Source organism: Mycotypha africana (assembly GCF_025528875.1).
Source record: "Mycotypha africana strain NRRL 2978 chromosome Unknown BDF20scaffold_16, whole genome shotgun sequence".
Taxonomy (NCBI): domain Eukaryota; kingdom Fungi; phylum Mucoromycota; class Mucoromycetes; order Mucorales; family Mycotyphaceae; genus Mycotypha; species Mycotypha africana.
In genome coordinates, this window is record NW_026515740.1 from 326,814 (window position 1) to 344,314 (window position 17,501).

At 38.0% G+C, this 17,501-nt stretch overlaps 7 protein-coding genes across 7 annotated transcripts; 4 read left to right on the forward strand and 3 right to left on the reverse strand.

The window, feature by feature from the left end:
- The first annotated feature begins 972 nt into the window (after positions 1-972).
- BDF20DRAFT_901148 (uncharacterized protein) lies at positions 973-3,309 on the forward strand. The gene is made up of 5 exons (XM_053082786.1): positions 973-1,469; positions 1,537-1,807; positions 1,894-1,975; positions 2,039-2,141; positions 2,211-3,309. The coding sequence occupies exons 1-5, from the start codon at positions 1,140-1,142 to the stop codon at positions 3,198-3,200; spliced, it is 1,776 nt and encodes a 591-aa protein (XP_052931055.1). The 5' UTR covers positions 973-1,139; the 3' UTR covers positions 3,201-3,309.
- A 217-nt stretch (positions 3,310-3,526) lies between these two features.
- Positions 3,527-5,273, forward strand: BDF20DRAFT_928362 (uncharacterized protein; the record flags this gene model as incomplete). The annotated part of the gene is made up of 5 exons (XM_053084723.1): positions 3,527-3,560; positions 3,590-3,717; positions 3,902-3,988; positions 4,063-4,550; positions 4,616-5,273. The coding sequence occupies 5 exons, from the start codon at positions 3,527-3,529 to the stop codon at positions 4,881-4,883; spliced, it is 1,005 nt and encodes a 334-aa protein (XP_052931056.1). The 3' UTR covers positions 4,884-5,273.
- Positions 5,274-5,394: 121 nt separating this feature from the next.
- BDF20DRAFT_840294 (60S ribosomal protein L3) lies at positions 5,395-6,822 on the forward strand (the record flags this gene model as incomplete). The annotated part of the gene is made up of 2 exons (XM_053079368.1): positions 5,395-5,426; positions 5,670-6,822. 2 exons carry the CDS (start codon positions 5,395-5,397, stop codon positions 6,820-6,822), a joined length of 1,185 nt encoding a protein of 394 aa, XP_052931057.1.
- BDF20DRAFT_901165 (exocyst complex component Sec3-domain-containing protein) lies at positions 6,678-11,568 on the reverse strand. Its single transcript, XM_053082787.1, has 17 exons — positions 11,493-11,568; positions 11,322-11,426; positions 11,142-11,251; positions 10,981-11,073; positions 10,854-10,920; positions 10,450-10,785; positions 10,096-10,373; positions 9,900-10,025; positions 9,520-9,621; positions 8,981-9,415; positions 8,788-8,902; positions 8,535-8,722; positions 8,264-8,463; positions 8,125-8,205; positions 7,930-8,059; positions 7,586-7,856; positions 6,678-7,509 (listed from the first exon to the last, which is right to left on the reverse strand). Exons 1-17 carry the CDS (start codon positions 11,536-11,538, stop codon positions 7,013-7,015), a joined length of 3,180 nt encoding a protein of 1,059 aa, XP_052931058.1. The 5' UTR covers positions 11,539-11,568; the 3' UTR covers positions 6,678-7,012.
- A 140-nt stretch (positions 11,569-11,708) lies between these two features.
- On the reverse strand, positions 11,709-14,342 carry BDF20DRAFT_901180 (uncharacterized protein). The gene is made up of 9 exons (XM_053082788.1): positions 13,945-14,342; positions 13,831-13,870; positions 13,597-13,772; positions 13,272-13,499; positions 12,956-13,170; positions 12,714-12,878; positions 12,337-12,650; positions 12,152-12,263; positions 11,709-12,083 (listed from the first exon to the last, which is right to left on the reverse strand). The coding sequence occupies exons 1-9, from the start codon at positions 13,945-13,947 to the stop codon at positions 11,789-11,791; spliced, it is 1,548 nt and encodes a 515-aa protein (XP_052931059.1). The 5' UTR covers positions 13,948-14,342; the 3' UTR covers positions 11,709-11,788.
- Positions 14,343-15,653, reverse strand: BDF20DRAFT_901184 (C2H2 type zinc-finger-domain-containing protein). The gene has a single exon (XM_053082789.1). The coding sequence runs from the start codon at positions 15,563-15,565 to the stop codon at positions 14,363-14,365; it is 1,203 nt and encodes a 400-aa protein (XP_052931060.1). The 5' UTR covers positions 15,566-15,653; the 3' UTR covers positions 14,343-14,362.
- Positions 15,654-16,834, forward strand: BDF20DRAFT_901185 (uncharacterized protein). Its single transcript, XM_053082790.1, has one exon. It carries the CDS (start codon positions 15,843-15,845, stop codon positions 16,662-16,664), a length of 822 nt encoding a protein of 273 aa, XP_052931061.1. The 5' UTR covers positions 15,654-15,842; the 3' UTR covers positions 16,665-16,834.
- The last annotated feature ends 667 nt before the right edge of the window (positions 16,835-17,501 follow it).

Here is a 17,501-nt window from a genome sequence, read left to right on the forward strand (position 1 = left end):
GGGCAATTTGCACGATATAAAAGGACTTAGGATTTTTAATATAATAAAATAGGCTCTTCGACCGCAAAAGTTTTTTTTCTTAAATTTTTTTTACTTAGACTATTTTTCTATTTCTTAAGGTTCGCTTAAGGGGGAGGGATACACACTCAAATGGTTCCCAATTATCTAACCGATAATTCTGACACAATAGGGCCCCCTCACTTGACATGAATGTGAGATGTGGAATTCGGAGTTATCGAATAACAGCAAGGTCTTTCGGAGTTAAATTAGTAGAATACACGTGATATATCATTGGAAACTATTGTAAAGAAAGTTATTATATAATGCAAGGAGCGATTTTGAGATATCGTAGTAGATCGGAAGTTAAATCAGATAACTTAGTGTTGTATTTGCTTATTTAAAAAATTGATAACAGTTGTAAGTCGATGACTATGAACTTAGGTGTCTTTATTATTCTTCAGATGAAGTAGAAGGATTATTTACTTTGTGAGGTTTAATGGGAATTATATTATTTGAGGATGCGTATGCTAGTCACTAATTTCAGGTTCAGATGCTTATTGGGTGATTATTATACTTAGGCCTATATCTTGTTCTATGTTGTACATAACCTATATTAGATGCAATATAGATAGACCGTGGTAGAATGTATTCTCTACCTGGTTGTACGTACTCGAGTATTGTAGTTATTATCTCACCAAACACGTCACTTAGAAGTAGACGCGTGAGCTCTCTTCCTGACAAGAGACAACTAAAGTTTTTAGTCTTATAATTATTATTTTCTATCCATCCGATTGGAAAGATACATCCATTACGTTTATTTGATTGCTTGTATAAAAAGAATCTACACGTTTAACCTCATTATATTTATTGAATTTGTCCCTGGATTTTTACCGTCGGTCTATTACAAATCTTGTCAATTGATATAGTTACTAGTATTTGCATAGTAGCAGGTTTACACACGTAATATGAAAATTTATTTTTAAAAAATTGATGATCAAATAAAATTTATTAGTCACGTGCTTGCACGGTGCGTAATTTTTTCTCTTCGGTTGATATTCCGTATACATTCCAACGTTCCAATGCATGAATGTGCCGTTAATAAACGTTGATTCCAAGATCGATCACCTTTTCATCCGGCAATGTCAAAAGTTCCCTCTTGTAACCATTCAGAGGTGAGCAGTCCATCCAAACGTCAATTTGGTACCGAAGCCGAGTCGAGCTTTTCTATTTCTACCGATTTTACTACCGATTACGATAATGGATCTGTTTCTGCCGCAACCGAGGATCCAGACCTACGCGAAGTGTTCAATGCACTTTTAGAATTGGAAGCCAGGAGTCAGCCTGAAAGCTTTCAACAGAATAAGGAAAAAATAGAAAATGCTATTATTATAAACGAAGAGATGCAAGCTTTCGCAGAAGAGCAAATCTTACAAATTGATTTGATGCTTAAAAAGAACACAAGCTTAATGGTTAGTTCGTATTAAACCCTACTTTGCTGATATAGTCGATAAATAACTAACAGCTTATCTTGAAAAGAATGAAGCTAGCCAAATAGCCCTTATAGAAAAAAGAGCCTGTCAACCATTTTTGATTCATAAACGATACAGAAAAGAAGCAAACTATTTTGATGGAAATGAAGTATTGAGACCATCAAGTGCGAATTCTGAGAGTAACGCTAATAATGAAACCGACCAGACGATAGAAATTTCCGAGAGCACAGACTTACTGTTAGAAGAAAATGAGAGTGATGAGGACGAAACTGTGCACGAAGAACAGGATGATGATACAGAAAAAAATTCGAAGATTTGTAAGTGTTAAAGCATTACCCTTTTTCTATTTTGATTTCAATGAGGGGAATATTAGTATTCTCATATAACCTTATGCGTTCTATAGGGTCGTTAAGAGAAAGAAGAATGTTGGAGGAAGGGATACTATCCGAAGCGAAGCGGATTCTTTGCCTTGAATTTGTGCAAAGGTAAATGACGATACTTGATCTTGTAGTAATAATGTATTAAAGTCTATATCCCTTTCGAATTAGAAACGAACCATGGCGTTTTTGGGAAGTTGAGAAAATGGATAAGCACCAATTAAAGAGCTTTGATGTGAGTCGCCTTGACTGGCAGCGTATTAGCAGTATGCATGTAAAGTAATGATATTGAGTAAAATGAAACTTGCAAGAAGCAAAGTACTGATGTAGAATAACTTTTTAGGTTATTACCAAAACCGCTACAGAATGCTTGATTCAATGGACAACACAAGAGCATCCCTCTATAAACAAAAAGCCTTGGTCTAAACAAGAATCTGAGCGACTATCGCAACTCGTCGACGAAATTGGACTCAATAGTGGACAATGGGAGTTGATAGCCAATCGCCTTGGAACAAACAGAACGATTGCACAATGTTTTTCACATTATATGTTTGAGAAGAACAATGATAACTCCAAAAAGAAATGGACAGCAGAAGAGGACAAACTACTCGCAAGAGGTGTCAAAATATTTGGCAATCATAACTGGCAAATGGTCGCATCTATTATGGAAGGGCGTACTGGACAGCAGTGTTTGCATAGATGGCAGAAAGCTATCAACCCCACCATAATTAAGAAAAAGAAATGGTCAGAAGAGGAAGATAATCAATTGAAAAGAGCAGTTCAGTTATATGGTGCGGGACAATGGAAGAAAGTACAGCGTTTAATACCAGGAAGGACAGATGCACAATGCCGCGAAAGATATATGAACGTTTTACACCCTTCTCTTAAGAAAGAACCTCTGACAGAGGAAGAATCTAAATTGCTAATGGATTTGATCCGTCAACACGGAACGAAGTGGTCCTATTTGGCGAGATTAATGCCTGGAAGAACTGATAATTTTCTCTTGAAGCAATATAAGCGTATAATCAGAGAGCAGCAAGGCAAAAAGAAAAAGAAAGCTTCAGACGGAGAGCAGCAATCGAAAGCTCCAAGCCTTGAAAAAGAAGAGCATACAGAGACGTCGAAGAAGAGAATTAGCAAAGGGAAAACCGCAAAAAAAGCAACTGCCAAAAAGGCAGCTGCAAGACCATCTAACTCTGAAAAGGATACTTTTAATAAACGCTCACCTCATGGAAATGCCATGAAGGCGAGAATAATAGATACCACTGGAACTGATGATAGAGAAACAGTATACAATTTAAGGAGCAAAAAGAGAAAATTAAAAAACGCATGAATCATATACCCGAATTCTGGACATACCAAAGCTACAGTAAATGGTGGCTTATCAACATTTTCTTACTGCTTAATTATATTCTATTTATTTTTATTGTAACGCTTTACACACTTGAACTCTTTATTCTACGTTAATAAAGACCATGGTAGATTGCATAACAGTTTTTGCTATGCTGCCTGTACCTAACTTTTTTAACAATTACCTGTAGACGGGCGAACACGTTGAAAAGGAGAACGATAATCAAAAGCATGGTATTAAAGAAAATCTCAACTGGAAAATAAACTATCTTGCCGCACAGGTAAAGCATCGGTCAAGCCTCAGTAGCAATGCAACTATACAAACACAGTTTTCTTTATCAATGTAGGCAGGTGAAAAGACTCATTTGAAAGTAGCGCTTATTGCCGCTTCAAGAGCAAAACATCATAAGATACACAATAATCAGATCGCTGATTTAGATCCAGAAGTTATAAAGAAAGAGCTTTTAGCTGCCAGGAAGTTGAAGTTGGAAACAAAATTGGTATGGTCACTAGAATTCACTTTATAAAGCTTAATGAAACTTCACTAAGACTGTAAAATAGTATCATGCACGAAAGGATCTCAGAGGTGCACTGAAGAAAGCTAGGACAGCAGAAATACAAAAGCAAATCAAGAAAATCAAATCTACACGGACGTTATTAGATGAAAAAAACGATGAATCAAAGGAGGATACACCGAAGGACAAAAAACCCAAAAAAGAAGTGTCCGAAGAGGATCTAAAACTGTATGAAAAGGAATTAGAAATTCTAAAGGTAAACTTCATTCGAGGCCATTATTCGAAGGGGATATGTTCATTCATTTAACTTTTTTTTTGCCATATGATCAGAATATAGAATTGGATTCGCTTGTGGATAGGACCTTGAAGAAGAAATTGCAAAAGCATCCCGAATTGAAAGATGACGAGCTTATTAAAGACACAATTATATCCTCACTCAACACGCAAAAAACAGATGATTTGACAGTGCAGAATATCGAATCACGATTATTAGCCAATAAGAGTATCAATGCTGAAGTGGCTGAAAACATCAATGGTTTCTATACCATTATTAAGGGAAATATCGAGAAAATAGAACAGAGAAAACAAGAAGCGCAAAAGAGAAAGGAGGCAGAAGAAGCAAAAAAACGTAAACTTGAGGAAAACGGACAGAATCCGAAAATGAAACGTTCAAAAACAGATGCATCTTCAGAATTTACGGACAGTTTGGGAATACCAAAGGGGCCTTATAAGTATGATGAAACTAAGGATGAATTCTTCCAGAAAATATATGAAGGCAAGAAGAAGCCCAACAGACCTGGGCAAAGGCAACGAAGAAAGTATGTAAATTTGTTTCTATTGACACTTTCATCATAAAGCTCATCTTCTGTTAAATTATAACTAGGCAATGGGAAGAACTATATGGCAAGGATGCAAAACATATACAATCAGAGTATGAAAAACGTGAAGAAAAGCGCCGTGCTAAGCCTGACTATAAACCCCCCAAGAAGAAACAAGCGCCTGCAGCTCACAGGACGAAAGCTGCACCCGCTGCTTCTGCTGAGCCTGTACATCCTTCATGGGAAGCAAAGAGAATGCAAGAAGAAATCATGTCGAAAGCTCTTAGTGGTGAAGGCCCAAAAAACAATAAAATTGTTTTTTCTGATGATTAAAAAAGAACTAATAAAGCTCTCAAGTCATTTATACCCGCAGTTAACTTCTTTCTTGCGTCTTTACAACATTTCACTTCTTTGAATGTATAGTTGCCTGGAAGTATATATCATTTGGGGTTGTTGAATCGCAGAGGGAAAAAAAAAACCTCTGTTTTCCTCTCTTTGTTCACCCATATCAGCATCCCTTATTTGGCTTTTAACTGTTATCATTTTCTGAACTTGCAGGTTTCGCACTGATTGCTTCCTTTTTAGTCACGACAATAAAAGCTTGAAACAGTAGTATATTTATGTAGCAGTGCTGTCAATTATTCACTCATCTGCAGTTTCAAAAGTATTTGTATATAGCCATAATAAGCTACATTTCTTCCTTAACTGCTTTAACTGAAGCTAATTAAAAGTTTCACGTCTTCAAACGCATTGTACAATAAAAGACCTATTTGAATCGAAGGTACAAATACTAGCAACTCTTCTGTTTTTATCGTCTTTTTTGCATATAAGTTGCTGCAATATAATGAGTACAGTTGGAAGTACTGAGAATTCGTTGTAAATACAGCCTCTACGTAGACGCACGGTTATCGGAGATTAAATTTACTTTCGGCTTCTCTTAACATCCTATTTTTTGGCAAAACCATATACATAACTAGAAATTACACAACTACTCTTCCATCCATCCATCCATCAGCGATAAGAATATGGTATGCATCCATTGCTCAAACATTCAGTTATTATCCACCTTGTTTGTGTCTTAAGCATTAATTCTATTTTTTATCAATCACAGTCTCACAGAAAGTACGAAGCCCCCCGTCATGGTCATTTAGGTTTCGGTCCTCGTAAGAGAACCAGATCACATCGCGGTCGCGTTAAGGCGTACCCCAAGGATAATGCCAAACTCCCTGTTCATTTAACTGCCTTCATGGGTTATAAGGCTGGTATGACTCACATTGTTCGTGATCTCGAACGTCCTGGATCCAAGATGAACAAGAAGGAAATTGTTGAAGCTGTTACAGTCCTTGAAGCTCCTCCCATGGTCGTTGTTGGTATGGTTGGTTATGTTGAAACTCCTCGTGGCCTCCGTTCTTTAACTACTGTTTGGGCTGAACATCTTTCTGAAGAGGCTAAGCGTCGCTTCTACAAGAACTGGTATCGTTCTAAGAAGAAGGCCTTCACCAAGTATGCTCAAAAATATGCTGAAGGTGCTAAGGATATTAACCGTGAAACTGAACGTATCAAGAAATACTGTTCCGTTGTCCGTGTTATTGCTCATACTCAAATTTCTAAGGCTAAAATCCATCAACGTAAGGCACATATCATGGAAATTCAATTGAACGGTGGTTCTGTTGCTGATAAGGTTGAATGGGCTCGTGAGCACTTTGAAAAAGAAATTACTGTTGGCTCTGTTTTCGAACAAGATGAAATGATTGATATAATCGCTACTACCAAGGGTCATGGTTTTGAAGGTGTCACTCATCGTTGGGGTACCAAGAAATTACCTCGTAAGACTCATCGTGGTCTTCGTAAGGTTGCTTGTATTGGTGCCTGGCATCCCAGCAGAGTTATGTACTCAGTTGCTCGTGCTGGTCAACGTGGTTATCACCGCCGTACTGAGATTAACAAGAAGATCTACCGTATCGCCAACGGTTCTGACGCTAAGTCAGGTTCTACTGAATACGATTTGACTGAAAAGAAGATTACTCCCATGGGTGGCTTCCCTCACTATGGTGAAATCAATGAAGATTTCGTCATGATCAAGGGTTGTTGTGCTGGTGCCAAGAAGCGTGTTATCACTCTTCGTAAATCTTTAACAGTGCATACCAAGCGTTCTGCTTTGGAAAAGGTTTCTCTCAAATTTATCGACACCTCCTCCAAGTTCGGTCATGGTCGCTTCCAAACTCCTGCCGAAAAGCATCAGTTCATGGGTACTCTCAAGAAGGATCTCTAAACGATGCACCACTGCTTGTTGCATAAATTTATTTATAAATAAATCATTCTCTTAAAGGCATGAGTTGTGTCGTAAACACAGGCACAACAATAATCACACATTCAGTTTGTTTCTGCTTTTTTCTCTGGTTAATTTTTCAATTTTGAATTGTGTGAGGGTTATCATTGGCTTTTGAGTGGGAATCAGACGATCATACATTAACCTTTCGAGCAAGTTCACTCATCATACTCAACAGGTCTTGGATAGTAAATTCCAAATGAACTCCCGTGTCAGGGTAGCATTTGCTTATCAACTCTTCCATCTTCTCGTGTTGGCGAATGAACTCTTCTTGGATTCCTCGCCATACGACTTGTAATAAGCCTTCCTCTTCTGTGAAGTGCTTGTCTACACGCTTGTAAAGTTGCTCTAGTGATTTCTTGATTTCTTTGGGCGGATACATAGTGATGACCTTACGCAGTTGCGTTTTGTTGTAGTTCATGTGAAAAGCGACTTCTTCGGGAGTATTTGTATGGGTCATCTGTTCAACACCTTCGAAGAATTCGAGTAACTTTCCAAGAGGACGACGAATAATCACTTTGATGTAAGAACTTAAGCTACTATCATACTGGCTCTTGGCATGTTTGATCCATTTTTCAAGGACATGTAGCTTGTTTGTACGTAAAGAGTTGTACATGTGATGCATATTTTCTTTCGTTCGGTGCAGAAGTAGAAATGTGTCAGTGAATATTCTATTGATTATCATATCTGATATTGCAGTACTCACCAATATACATTATTGTAGCATTCAGCTGTTCTTTATCATCTCCCACTTGGTCACTTTCGCGAGCAATACTATCCAAACTTCCCATCATAGCCTGAATAATCTTTTCATAAGCCTGGTTAACAGTAACGCGTGTTTCTGATTCCGGCTGAACATTCATTGCAGCTATTTCTAAACGCACAGCAAGGACAGGGAACGTCCTAAAGAATGACAAAATACCGATACGCTTTTTCGTGGTTACCTTCGTGTCTTCAATAATACGAACCTGATCAGACTGAAAGCAAAATGTATTTTATGGTAACATTAATATTGCGCTTAATTAGTCATTCAAAATACTTAATGCTTACTATGAAATTGTTGAATATCTTGGTTAGCCTTTGCAGTAGTGATTTGCATAGTCTTAACGCAAATTCTTGATCAGAACCCTCCCATTTTTCCTGCTGATATTCAACAGCACCCAGCATACTAACGGCTTGACTAGAAAGACAAATTGCATTGATTAGCATAAATTTCAATTCAATAAAATGGCAACTCTTGCTTACGTAGGATCGCTTTTTACACCATACTCCAGTAGATCAACAAGACTAGGTTCAGTATTCTCAAAAATTATCTCCATCAACGACCTACAGAATTCAATTATTAAGTAGGAACTGCCTCATTCCATCAATTTGCCTATCTTACAAGATCTTTTTCGCAACTTTAACATCCTTGATCTTATCTCTACGACTATAAAGATCACTTTTATATGGCACTTGAGAATATACCATCCCTCTTTCCAAAAATGATTTGGGCCCTGTCACAGTCAGTCCGAACAAATCACACATATAATTTTGCTCTCTGCTAACAAGCATTATAGCTTGACTAATCATCTGTGTAAATGCCTAATATGAAGAAAATATACATATTGTTTGTTAAGGATGTACTGCCCTTTGCGAATAGAATAGGAGCTTACATCGTCAGCCGCCTTTTCATCCTCATCAATACTTGAGCGATTGCTACTACTAAATCCTCCACCCATCACACCCTCTACAGATTCACGAAGCATGTGTCGATAACGATGCGGACGTGAATCATCATTGCCACGCAGGGTAGGTGCATAAGCTAAGGCTCTCACTGGACGCGAATCGTCAGCTTTGAATACTAGACGGGGAAAGGGCAATCAGTGTTTCTGCTATTCAATGTGATCAGGCACTGACAATTCTTACGATATTCAAGGTCATCAACACTTCTCTTCCTTAGAGCAGCGTAAAAAAATCGAGTGGCATCAATCAAATCGCGAACATCACGCTCGTAAAGGGGTGCCATCGCTTGCGCATAGCACTAATACAAAATAACAACGATGATGAGCTGACGCTTCAACAGTACTTTTCAAATTGTACCCAAAAATCAGATGTTTACCCTTTGAAGCTCATTGAACATGCGCGGCTCCATTTCTTTTTCCCATAGATTAAATCCTTGATATTTAATTAAATGATCTTCTATATGTTCATGAGGGTGAGCTACAATAGCTTGTTGGACATTATTACTGCCGCCACCTTTTCTATTACTGGCTGGTGAAGTCCTAGCTCTCTGTTCTGCATAATTTCTTGCTTGAGTTTCGAATTGGTCTTTGAGAAACTTGTAGATTCTCTCACTGAACTTATTGCTGTAAATATTGTAAGATTCTAGCCGTTGCTGTACTGCTACCATATCTTGCAATCCATCTTCAAGTTTGGATTTAATTACTCTTTGGAGCATTTCGGCGGACTCTTGTATACGAATCACATCATCCACAGTGTCCATAGGGTCATTCTGTAAACTATCAAGGCATTTTCTTGGTATAGATATGGTTGTCTATAGGAATATTGATTGAAAACAGGAAAAGTGTAATGTTAATAGCGCTCCAAAGCTGCTACAAAAAAGAAATCCTCATGCTTGTTCTCTCATCCTTTGTGTACCAGTAAGCTATCTAATTCAGCCATTAAAGCACGTTGATTTGAATTCAGAATTTGAAGAGCTCTATTTTGTATTTCAATCTCACGGATATCATCTCCCATGCTCTGTTGATATAAGAAAAGAGAAAGAATAAGAAGATTTAATGTTTAATTATTAAGTAATCAGCAAAAAATAACAATAGATGAATGTTAGAATAAGATTGAATGAGTGTATAATAGACATGAAAGAGGGGTTAAATGTCAAAAGCGTAAAAACAAATAAACAAAAAGGCAGCAAAATTACAATGGGAAAAGCAGAGAAAGAAACAATATGCGTAGAAAGCGTATAGTGGAGTGCAGTATATAGTAGTAAATTAGATGGTCTCTGATTTCTCATTACTTACATTAAGCTCGGCCCCATATAATGATAACCAATTCTCCATACTATCCAATTCTGCTAGGGACTTATCAATGTGTTCAACAATGGATCTGACACGTTCATCTGATTGAATAATAGCATGTACATTGGCCTAAGAACCAAGCTATGTGAATTAGTCATATTTCTTTTTCTTTGCAATAAGCTGATACATGTTTACTCACGGCTTCTAATGCGTGCAATTCACCAGTGAGTCGCTTTTCAAGAGCGGCAGCATTACCACTTGCTTTCCAATTGAAATCTGTTAATAATTCTTCCACATTCATCAAAGAAGCCTGCTCAGCCATCTTTTCTTGTATCTCTTCTGCTTTTTTTTGACGTTGCTTCTCATCTTGTGCTTGTACCTCAAATCTTTCACGTTCCCTCTTCATTTCACGAGTCCTGTCTCTCTCTTTACGTTCATCATGTTGTTCAATACTCGGATTATATTCTTCAAGGGGTGCTAATATTTACCAAAGTTCTATTACTAAAATGCGATTGTACACCAAAGAGTTTCTATTTCGTAACTAGCATTTTACCTGGTAATTGATGTCGAGGCACAGGGGGGCCATCTGTAACTGGCTGTTGGGCAATAGGTATAATTTGGGGCTGTTGCTGTTGTAATGAAGCAGAAAGCGGCTGTTGATAAGTGTGCTGAGGTTGCTGCTGCTGATAGTAGGTTGTTGTTGGTGAGGCTGGTGGCTGGTCATTTGTTGATCTGTTTGACGTAGAAATATTAGAATTATTATGAAGTGAACTGGTCGAAGGCGAGCGTAGTGTGGAAGGTGATATCAAATCCAAATGACTACCGGATTTATCAGACATAATAGTGTTTGTTGAACCGCTCAAAGTAGGAGCAGAAGGATCAGCCAGATCTATTAATCCTTGAATCTGTAAGAAAAACAATTTCAGACTCTATTAACCAAGTATTGTTCAAGCTTACATCGCATTAGACGAGCTTCGTCAATATTGACCAACTTTGGCATTCGTGGCGCTGAGCGTCTACATGACTATTTAAAATCAAAGTATCAATAAGTTTTCAAAATTATATACGTGGTTGATGAGCTTACATCAATTAAAAAAGCCAAGAAGATCATTTTATCCCGTCCTCTTTCAACAGCCCATAGGTAAGACTTATTGACAGTAAACGAGAATTGATGTGACTATAATATGATAAGTGTGAGCAAAGAATACAAATGCCACATATATAATTGCTGTAAAAGCCTTTTACATCAACGTTGTTTATTTGCTTGATATCTTCCAGAGGCCAAGCTTTACTCGTGCTGAAAGTACCATTTTGATTTCTCTTCACCTTCAACAGGCGTACAGCATTCTTCTTTTCTAATGGTTAAGACCAAACATTCGTTTAGGCAAAAGGAATTAAAGTGACAATAAATGCTGGTTCACATACGAGATAAGCAAAGATAACGTGGTGTTCCTTTAATATCTTTACTGTTATCGGACGGCTGAATATCTTTGTATGTTTTCAAGTGAATAATTAATTTTTCGCCAGAGCCTACAAATTTGCGACCAGTATGTTAGAAATCTTAGATATATCATGATGCACTTAATAGTAAAGTACCCGAAGGAAAAAGGCTGGAGATTATCGCTTGTCTGATGTCAGACATCTTTGAGCTCGAACAAAAGTTGAGGAAGAGATGAAAGTATGCTAGAAACGAACTTTTTTGTTGTGCTAGCTTTTGGCATCAAAAGTTTAAGGTTAAACCCCGAATTAAATCGCCGGGAAATGCCTTTCATTTTCAAACATTTGAAAAGCCAAACAATAGATATATATGACATTACGGAGTGTATGTTCTGTTTATTGCAACGGGTTATGGGAGTAGAAAAATGAATACATTAGGCTAATGTGAAAATATATCAACCGATGATATAGTCATCGGCAGCCATGTATATCTCTTTAGAAAATGTGGTTTCAGAGTTATTTTCCACATTAGATACACTAATTACATCAACGCCAGAAAGTAGCTTGTCACTAATGAATGAAACCGTGACAGGGAAGAAACCGTTAGCATCATCACCAGGAATATTGCATTCTAACACGCCAGATTTGTTAGAGCTATTTATAACGGGTAGTTGCCATTCAAGTACTCTTCTTGCGCGATCAACCACGTAAGATCCGTCTACTTGTGTAACATCAGCTGTTGGTTCAGCACTAAAGACAGGAGAATGCCAAGTTTATCAACATCAGCTTACTATTTTTCAAATCGAATGTGCACTTACGATAAAGGAATACAAATAATAACTTCACGCAATTCTAAAGCTTCATTTTCTAATTCATATTCGACGTTCACATCACATGTACCATTACCTGAAGGTGAGGGCCAGCATGTAACTAATGTTGGCATGAGAAAGATTGTGAGCACTTTCAAATAGTAATAGAGCTATAAATCAAAAATATCACTAACTTGTCAGGGGCATGAGAGTTTCATCTCTAGTTATTAACTTCCATTTCACGACTTCCAAATTATTATTTGTAGGAAAGGGTCTCGATAAATCTCTCATTTGCACAATCTTTTGATCTTTCCAAGCGTTTTTATCCACATTAGGATGGGTCTTAAATTGGATAGATGTGTCATCACTCGATTGGAGTGCAAGGCTAATACGAGCATTATCAGGATCAGTAATCTTTAATGTTAAAACACCTCTTACGTCAATCTGCTCTAGTCCACCATCTTTGTTGGCTGTAACTGATATACGTTCCTCGATATCAATGTGAACACTATTACAAATGAGGTAAGTAGATGAGCGGTTGCTACTAGCTTGAGCGTGCAAGGTACTTTACCCTTCTTGGTTAACAGTCTTATGATTTGTGGCGGCAGGAGCTCCAAGGAGAGGCTCTTCAACATCAGGTTTAATGGCTTCAAAAAGATCAGCAGCCTTGGCCTTACGGCCAAGTTTCATACCTCTTGCTTTAGAAGTAGCAGAAGGTGTAGCACTAGCAGAGCGACTACAAGAAAAAGTAGAACCGGTCAATCAAACTGAAATTGAATACTCTGAATATCCTTTACTTTTTAGCTTTGTTACCTATATGATGAAGGGGATTCTCTCATAGAAGGCATATTATCCAAAGCGGGAGAGTAGGCTCCACCACCGCCGTAACCGCCACCCATACTGTAGCTGCTACTGGAGTTGAAGTTGCCTTGCATGAATCCTTGACCACGTTTCTGAGCTTCCTTTCTTTGCATTTCAAATTGCTTAGCTCGCCTCTTTAGTTCTTCCTTGGCTTCTTGTTCTTTATTCTATACGTTTTTATGCAAGAACAAATATAGATTAAATTACAGCACTCGTTTAGTTGAGACTCGACATCACAATATAAATAAATCATACAAAATAGTTATACCTTAGCAATAATCTCTTGAATTCGTTCCTCGTGGCTTTCCATTTCAATGGAGCTCTTCACTTGGGACAAGTTGACATTTTCTCTATAACCAACTGAGATAATTTCGTCGAAAGCGCATAAGAGCTCGAAAGCGTTACGAAGGATGTGGCTTTCATCGCAGGAACGACAAATGTCAGTAACCACACGAGCGAATAAATGCAGTGATTCAATATCTTGCAAGATGTTGGACTACAATTGTTGACGTTATTGATTTAGCTTGTATGATTCTTCTCCTTCTTCGTAACTACTTAAATTCGCTTAGAAGTTGAATCAGAAGTGCTTTTACCTGACGGTTAGTGATCAAAACCATAAATAACTCGTCTAAAGGTTGATAAACGAAGCGGACATGTTCAGTTTCGACAGTTGTATGTTGTTGACCTGTGCTGGTTAGTTTGGGAAAAGAAGATAAAAGTCCTTCGATACGAGAACGTTGCATCTCATGAAATTGACGGGAAAGGACAGCTGTTCATCCAAAGAATTAGCTTAACGTTTGGTTCATCATAAATTGTAATTCAAGTACCTTTTCCACTTTTAGTAACAACAGCAGCAGCTAATACGACCTTTTATAGTTTGAGTGTCAGTAAACACTAAATAGTCTGTGTAGGCTTTACTATAAGGACATAGCTCAACGTACCATTTTGCTCTTATCTTCTATTCACAATAAATGTTAGCGGCAACGCGATGAAAGGTGGTTTTCAAACTTCCAACACTTCGCTGCTGTCTTCAATTTGAATTCAACCCACGACTTTAATTCAACCCACGCCTTGCTTGCGCTCCTGCTATTTTGGTTAAGTATTGATTCCTAAATTTGCGACAATTATTCGAAATCTTACGGTCCCCAATAACTGTCTGCCGCAGTACACTATTTCTTTTGCTTAACGCTTCCAAAGCCATTGTGATGAAGATATGTATTCCTTTATATACCAATCTACATCGAACTTCGAATGAACAGTCAATAGTAGTTAGAAAGTTAAGGCAAATGCTTGATGAAAGAAATAAGAATATAATTTATTTATTCAAAAAATTAAAAAAAAGAGGTATTAAAGGAAAGGTTATACAATGGGGGTTTGAACACGTAACCGAAACAATTGGTTTGCATTTTGTTTCAAGGATAATTGCTGCTTAAAGTCTTTTTTGATATTGACTTCTTTGATACCGTCCTGTGTCTTCTTTGAATTCATGGTTATTTTGTCACCACTAGTAATCATCAATGGATGTCTTCTTTCTTTTCTGTTGCGTTGCAAAGATTCATAATGAAGCACTGGCTCTTCGGGTTCATGTTCCTGTGTTTTCATCATTGCCTTTTCTTCGTTTGTCTTCATCAAGTATGATTTTCTTGAGAGTTGATGTTTTTTCCTATACACAGACAGAAATCTTCTTTGACCGATGTTCATATGCTTATCCTTATACAAAGGATTTTGTTCTTGCTTGATCGATGATGATAAACCACTACTATCAATATCCATCATCACATCGTCGCCTTCTTTGTCCTTTTCTTCTGTTGAGAAGTCGTAGTATTTCAGCAATTCTTCGGCATCTTCGGTTTCGTCATATGCCATCTTACAATGTCCACAATCCAGCATATGTTGTCGAGCTGCAGTGGAGGACTTGTGGAGTTTACCTCGGCCATTACAATATAAGCATAAATACTGATCGTTAATTTTGTACGATAAATAAGATATAAGTCCTTCGCAATCAAAAAGGTATTCAATATCAGGTATGAAGAAGCCGTGATTTTTTGACATGTGTCGAAGATTGTCATCAAAACTTTCTTGAGTTTGGTTACAGAATAAACAGTTCTTCACAACATTTACGGCTGTCGACGTCTGCAGTACTGAACTATTACTGCTGGTTCTTGTGGCGATCTTATTCTTGTGTTTAGAAGCCATATCTGAGTGTTTCTTTGATTGGATGTGATTGTTGAAGGCATTTTCTGTGTAGTATGATTTGTTGCAACTGGAACATTCATAAACTAAGTCTTGTTTTTCCAACTCTTCACTCCGCCGGGCTTGTTGTGCCAATACTTTTCTATTGAATTGCTCAGCAGTCAAGGAAGAAAGTGCTGCGACCTTGCGCTTCAAATTGTATTTATGCCAATCTGTATGGTAATGGTTTCTTTGGTCGCTGAATGAAGAGAACGCTATTTGACACGCAACACAGGTATATTGTTCGGAGCGTTGAACACCAATTTGATGGATACCAGGAGATGAGGGCAACGTAGTAGCAGAAGCGGTTAGATTAGCAGTGTCTACCATAACGGAAACGAGTTAGAGATTGAGTTTTTTGGGAGAAAAAATATAATGCAATAAACCATAAACTGCTCTGTCTTTTATATTGGTGCTTTGCAGCTGCTGCGGCGGAAGCAATTCATACTGCGGCAAATCAGTTCATGCGCAGTCGGTCAGGAACCATTAGATATCATTGCTGGGGTTCAAATAGCTTACAAATTCGAATCCTTTCCAGCAGGGCCATTTTACCCCGAATTCACTATTTGACGAAAGCATATTGCAATAGCAAAGAACAGCGAGCAAAATGTTTGGCAAACAACCACCCAGCAAGAATAACAACGGTGATTTTAATAACTATAACATTGACAATGCCGATCAGCAATTCCAGGATGAGATCAATGCCATTCAAAATGCTATGAACTCTATGATGCACGGTGCCTTTTCTAGTCTTTTCAGTGAATTTTTCAATTCGTCCAACACAGAAGCCTCAACCTTTTGGTCCGGGGCATTTGAGCCGCATGATACTGATGGCACTACAGTTACCATTCTTGATGGCAGAAATATCAATAATATGTATAGAGAACGTTTAAATTTTCCAGAAGATGACACAGACTACAGTGGAAATGATTTTAAACGTTTAGCGAGCAAGTCGAAGCAGAAGAATACAACAGTGAAGGACGATGAAGATATTGAGAGCAAGTTACTACAAAAGCATCGAAACGACAATGCTACTATACGACCGAATGTTGGGACAATTTTTAATCTTCTTTATCAGCCTCCACCACAAGCACTATATATGAAAGCAGGTAACTTGCTCAAAGACAGTCAAATCATAACGGCGCCAACAGCAACACCAGCAAAGCAATTTGACAACATCAGTAAATCTCATTTTGATGGAAGTCGTAATGCAGGATGGTCATTCACTTCTACTACCAAGAGAACAATATATCATCCAGACGGCACTCAAGAAACGGTCATTACAAAAAAGTCCAATGGCAATACAGAAACGATCAGACAATATTGTTATCCTGATGGACGTATGGAGGAAATACGGGATAAGAAAAACAGTACTTTATCTCCCAGATTATCTCCATCAACTTGGTGGGGTCAGCTTTTTGGGAAATAATAGTACTGACGAAGGCCGTTTTGAGCCGTATTTAGTCATAACATATATACCAGCTTACAAGCACTCTGATGCTCACTCCTGTACAGAAACTCATCCCATATTTGTGGAAATAACAATAAAAATTCAAGCATAAATTCAAATTTGAGTTGTTTTTTTTTTTGTGTTTAATTCACGAACTTTATTAGAAGTGACTAGAAAAGAATTTAGATGATATATGGCAATAAAAGAAATGAAAAGGCATAAACGGTAAAACTACTGAAAAAAACATTAAAAGTATACTACGAGCTCGTACGGAGTGTTCTGAATCGAAACTCGTCTTGGTAGGCGGTACGAACTCCTGCTAGAGACCAAGAGATGCGATCAAAATGGCAACGCCAATGATATTCCAAATAGTTAAAAGTATCAAACTAACCTGGACGATTGTGTGACCCGGCAGAGGAGAATTGTCTAACGGGGAACAGAGTGTTAACAATATATGCCAAATGCTGGTAGGTGTGGCAGGAAAAGATATAATTCGATTTTCCTGCAGTGCCGTGATCCAAATTGCCAAATAGGTGGACAACCAACGAGAAAATAAAAACCATCCTCAGGGGAGTCTCTGCAATGGTGGTAAAGGGGAGAGTCAGCTATGACAGGATTGACGGAAAACAGCCAAGCTCTGTACCCAATGCAATTATGCCATAAACGCCACCATGGAGTTAGCACTGCATGAGGGATCGAGAGTGACCAGAACCGTTTCCACTGAGCCGGAGGTCGATACCAAAGAGGAAACACTTGAGGAATCCGAGGAGCGTCACTAAAAACGCAATAAACAGGATGCCAGTATAGCCGTATCGT

Excerpts from the sequence above, each read along its gene's own strand:
- BDF20DRAFT_901148 (XM_053082786.1), top strand. The coding sequence starts at position 1,140 with ATGTCAAAAGTTCCCTCTTGTAACCATTCAGAGGTGAGCAGTCCATCC. Across the intron at positions 1,470-1,536 it reads AAAAGAACACAAGCTTAATG|AATGAAGCTAGCCAAATAGC; the intron begins GTTAGTTCGTAT and ends TATCTTGAAAAG. Across the intron at positions 1,808-1,893 it reads AGAAAAAAATTCGAAGATTT|GGTCGTTAAGAGAAAGAAGA; the intron begins GTAAGTGTTAAA and ends TGCGTTCTATAG.
- BDF20DRAFT_901165 (XM_053082787.1), bottom strand. The coding sequence starts at position 11,538 with ATGTCTGACATCAGACAAGCGATAATCTCCAGCCTTTTTCCTTCGG. Across the intron at positions 9,416-9,519 it reads CTGAATTAGATAGCTTACTG|ACAACCATATCTATACCAAG; the intron begins GTACACAAAGGA and ends ATATTCCTATAG. Across the intron at positions 8,206-8,263 it reads AAAGTTGCGAAAAAGATCTT|GTCGTTGATGGAGATAATTT; the intron begins GTAAGATAGGCA and ends TGAATTCTGTAG.
- BDF20DRAFT_901180 (XM_053082788.1), bottom strand. Across the intron at positions 13,171-13,271 it reads TTCAAGAGATTATTGCTAAG|AATAAAGAACAAGAAGCCAA; the intron begins GTATAACTATTT and ends AAAAACGTATAG. Across the intron at positions 12,651-12,713 it reads AAGACTGTTAACCAAGAAGG|TGTTCACATTGATATCGAGG; the intron begins GTAAAGTACCTT and ends CATTTGTAATAG.
- BDF20DRAFT_901184 (XM_053082789.1), bottom strand. The coding sequence starts at position 15,565 with ATGGTAGACACTGCTAATCTAACCGCTTCTGCTACTACGTTGCCCTCA.
- BDF20DRAFT_901185 (XM_053082790.1), top strand. The coding sequence starts at position 15,843 with ATGTTTGGCAAACAACCACCCAGCAAGAATAACAACGGTGATTTTAAT.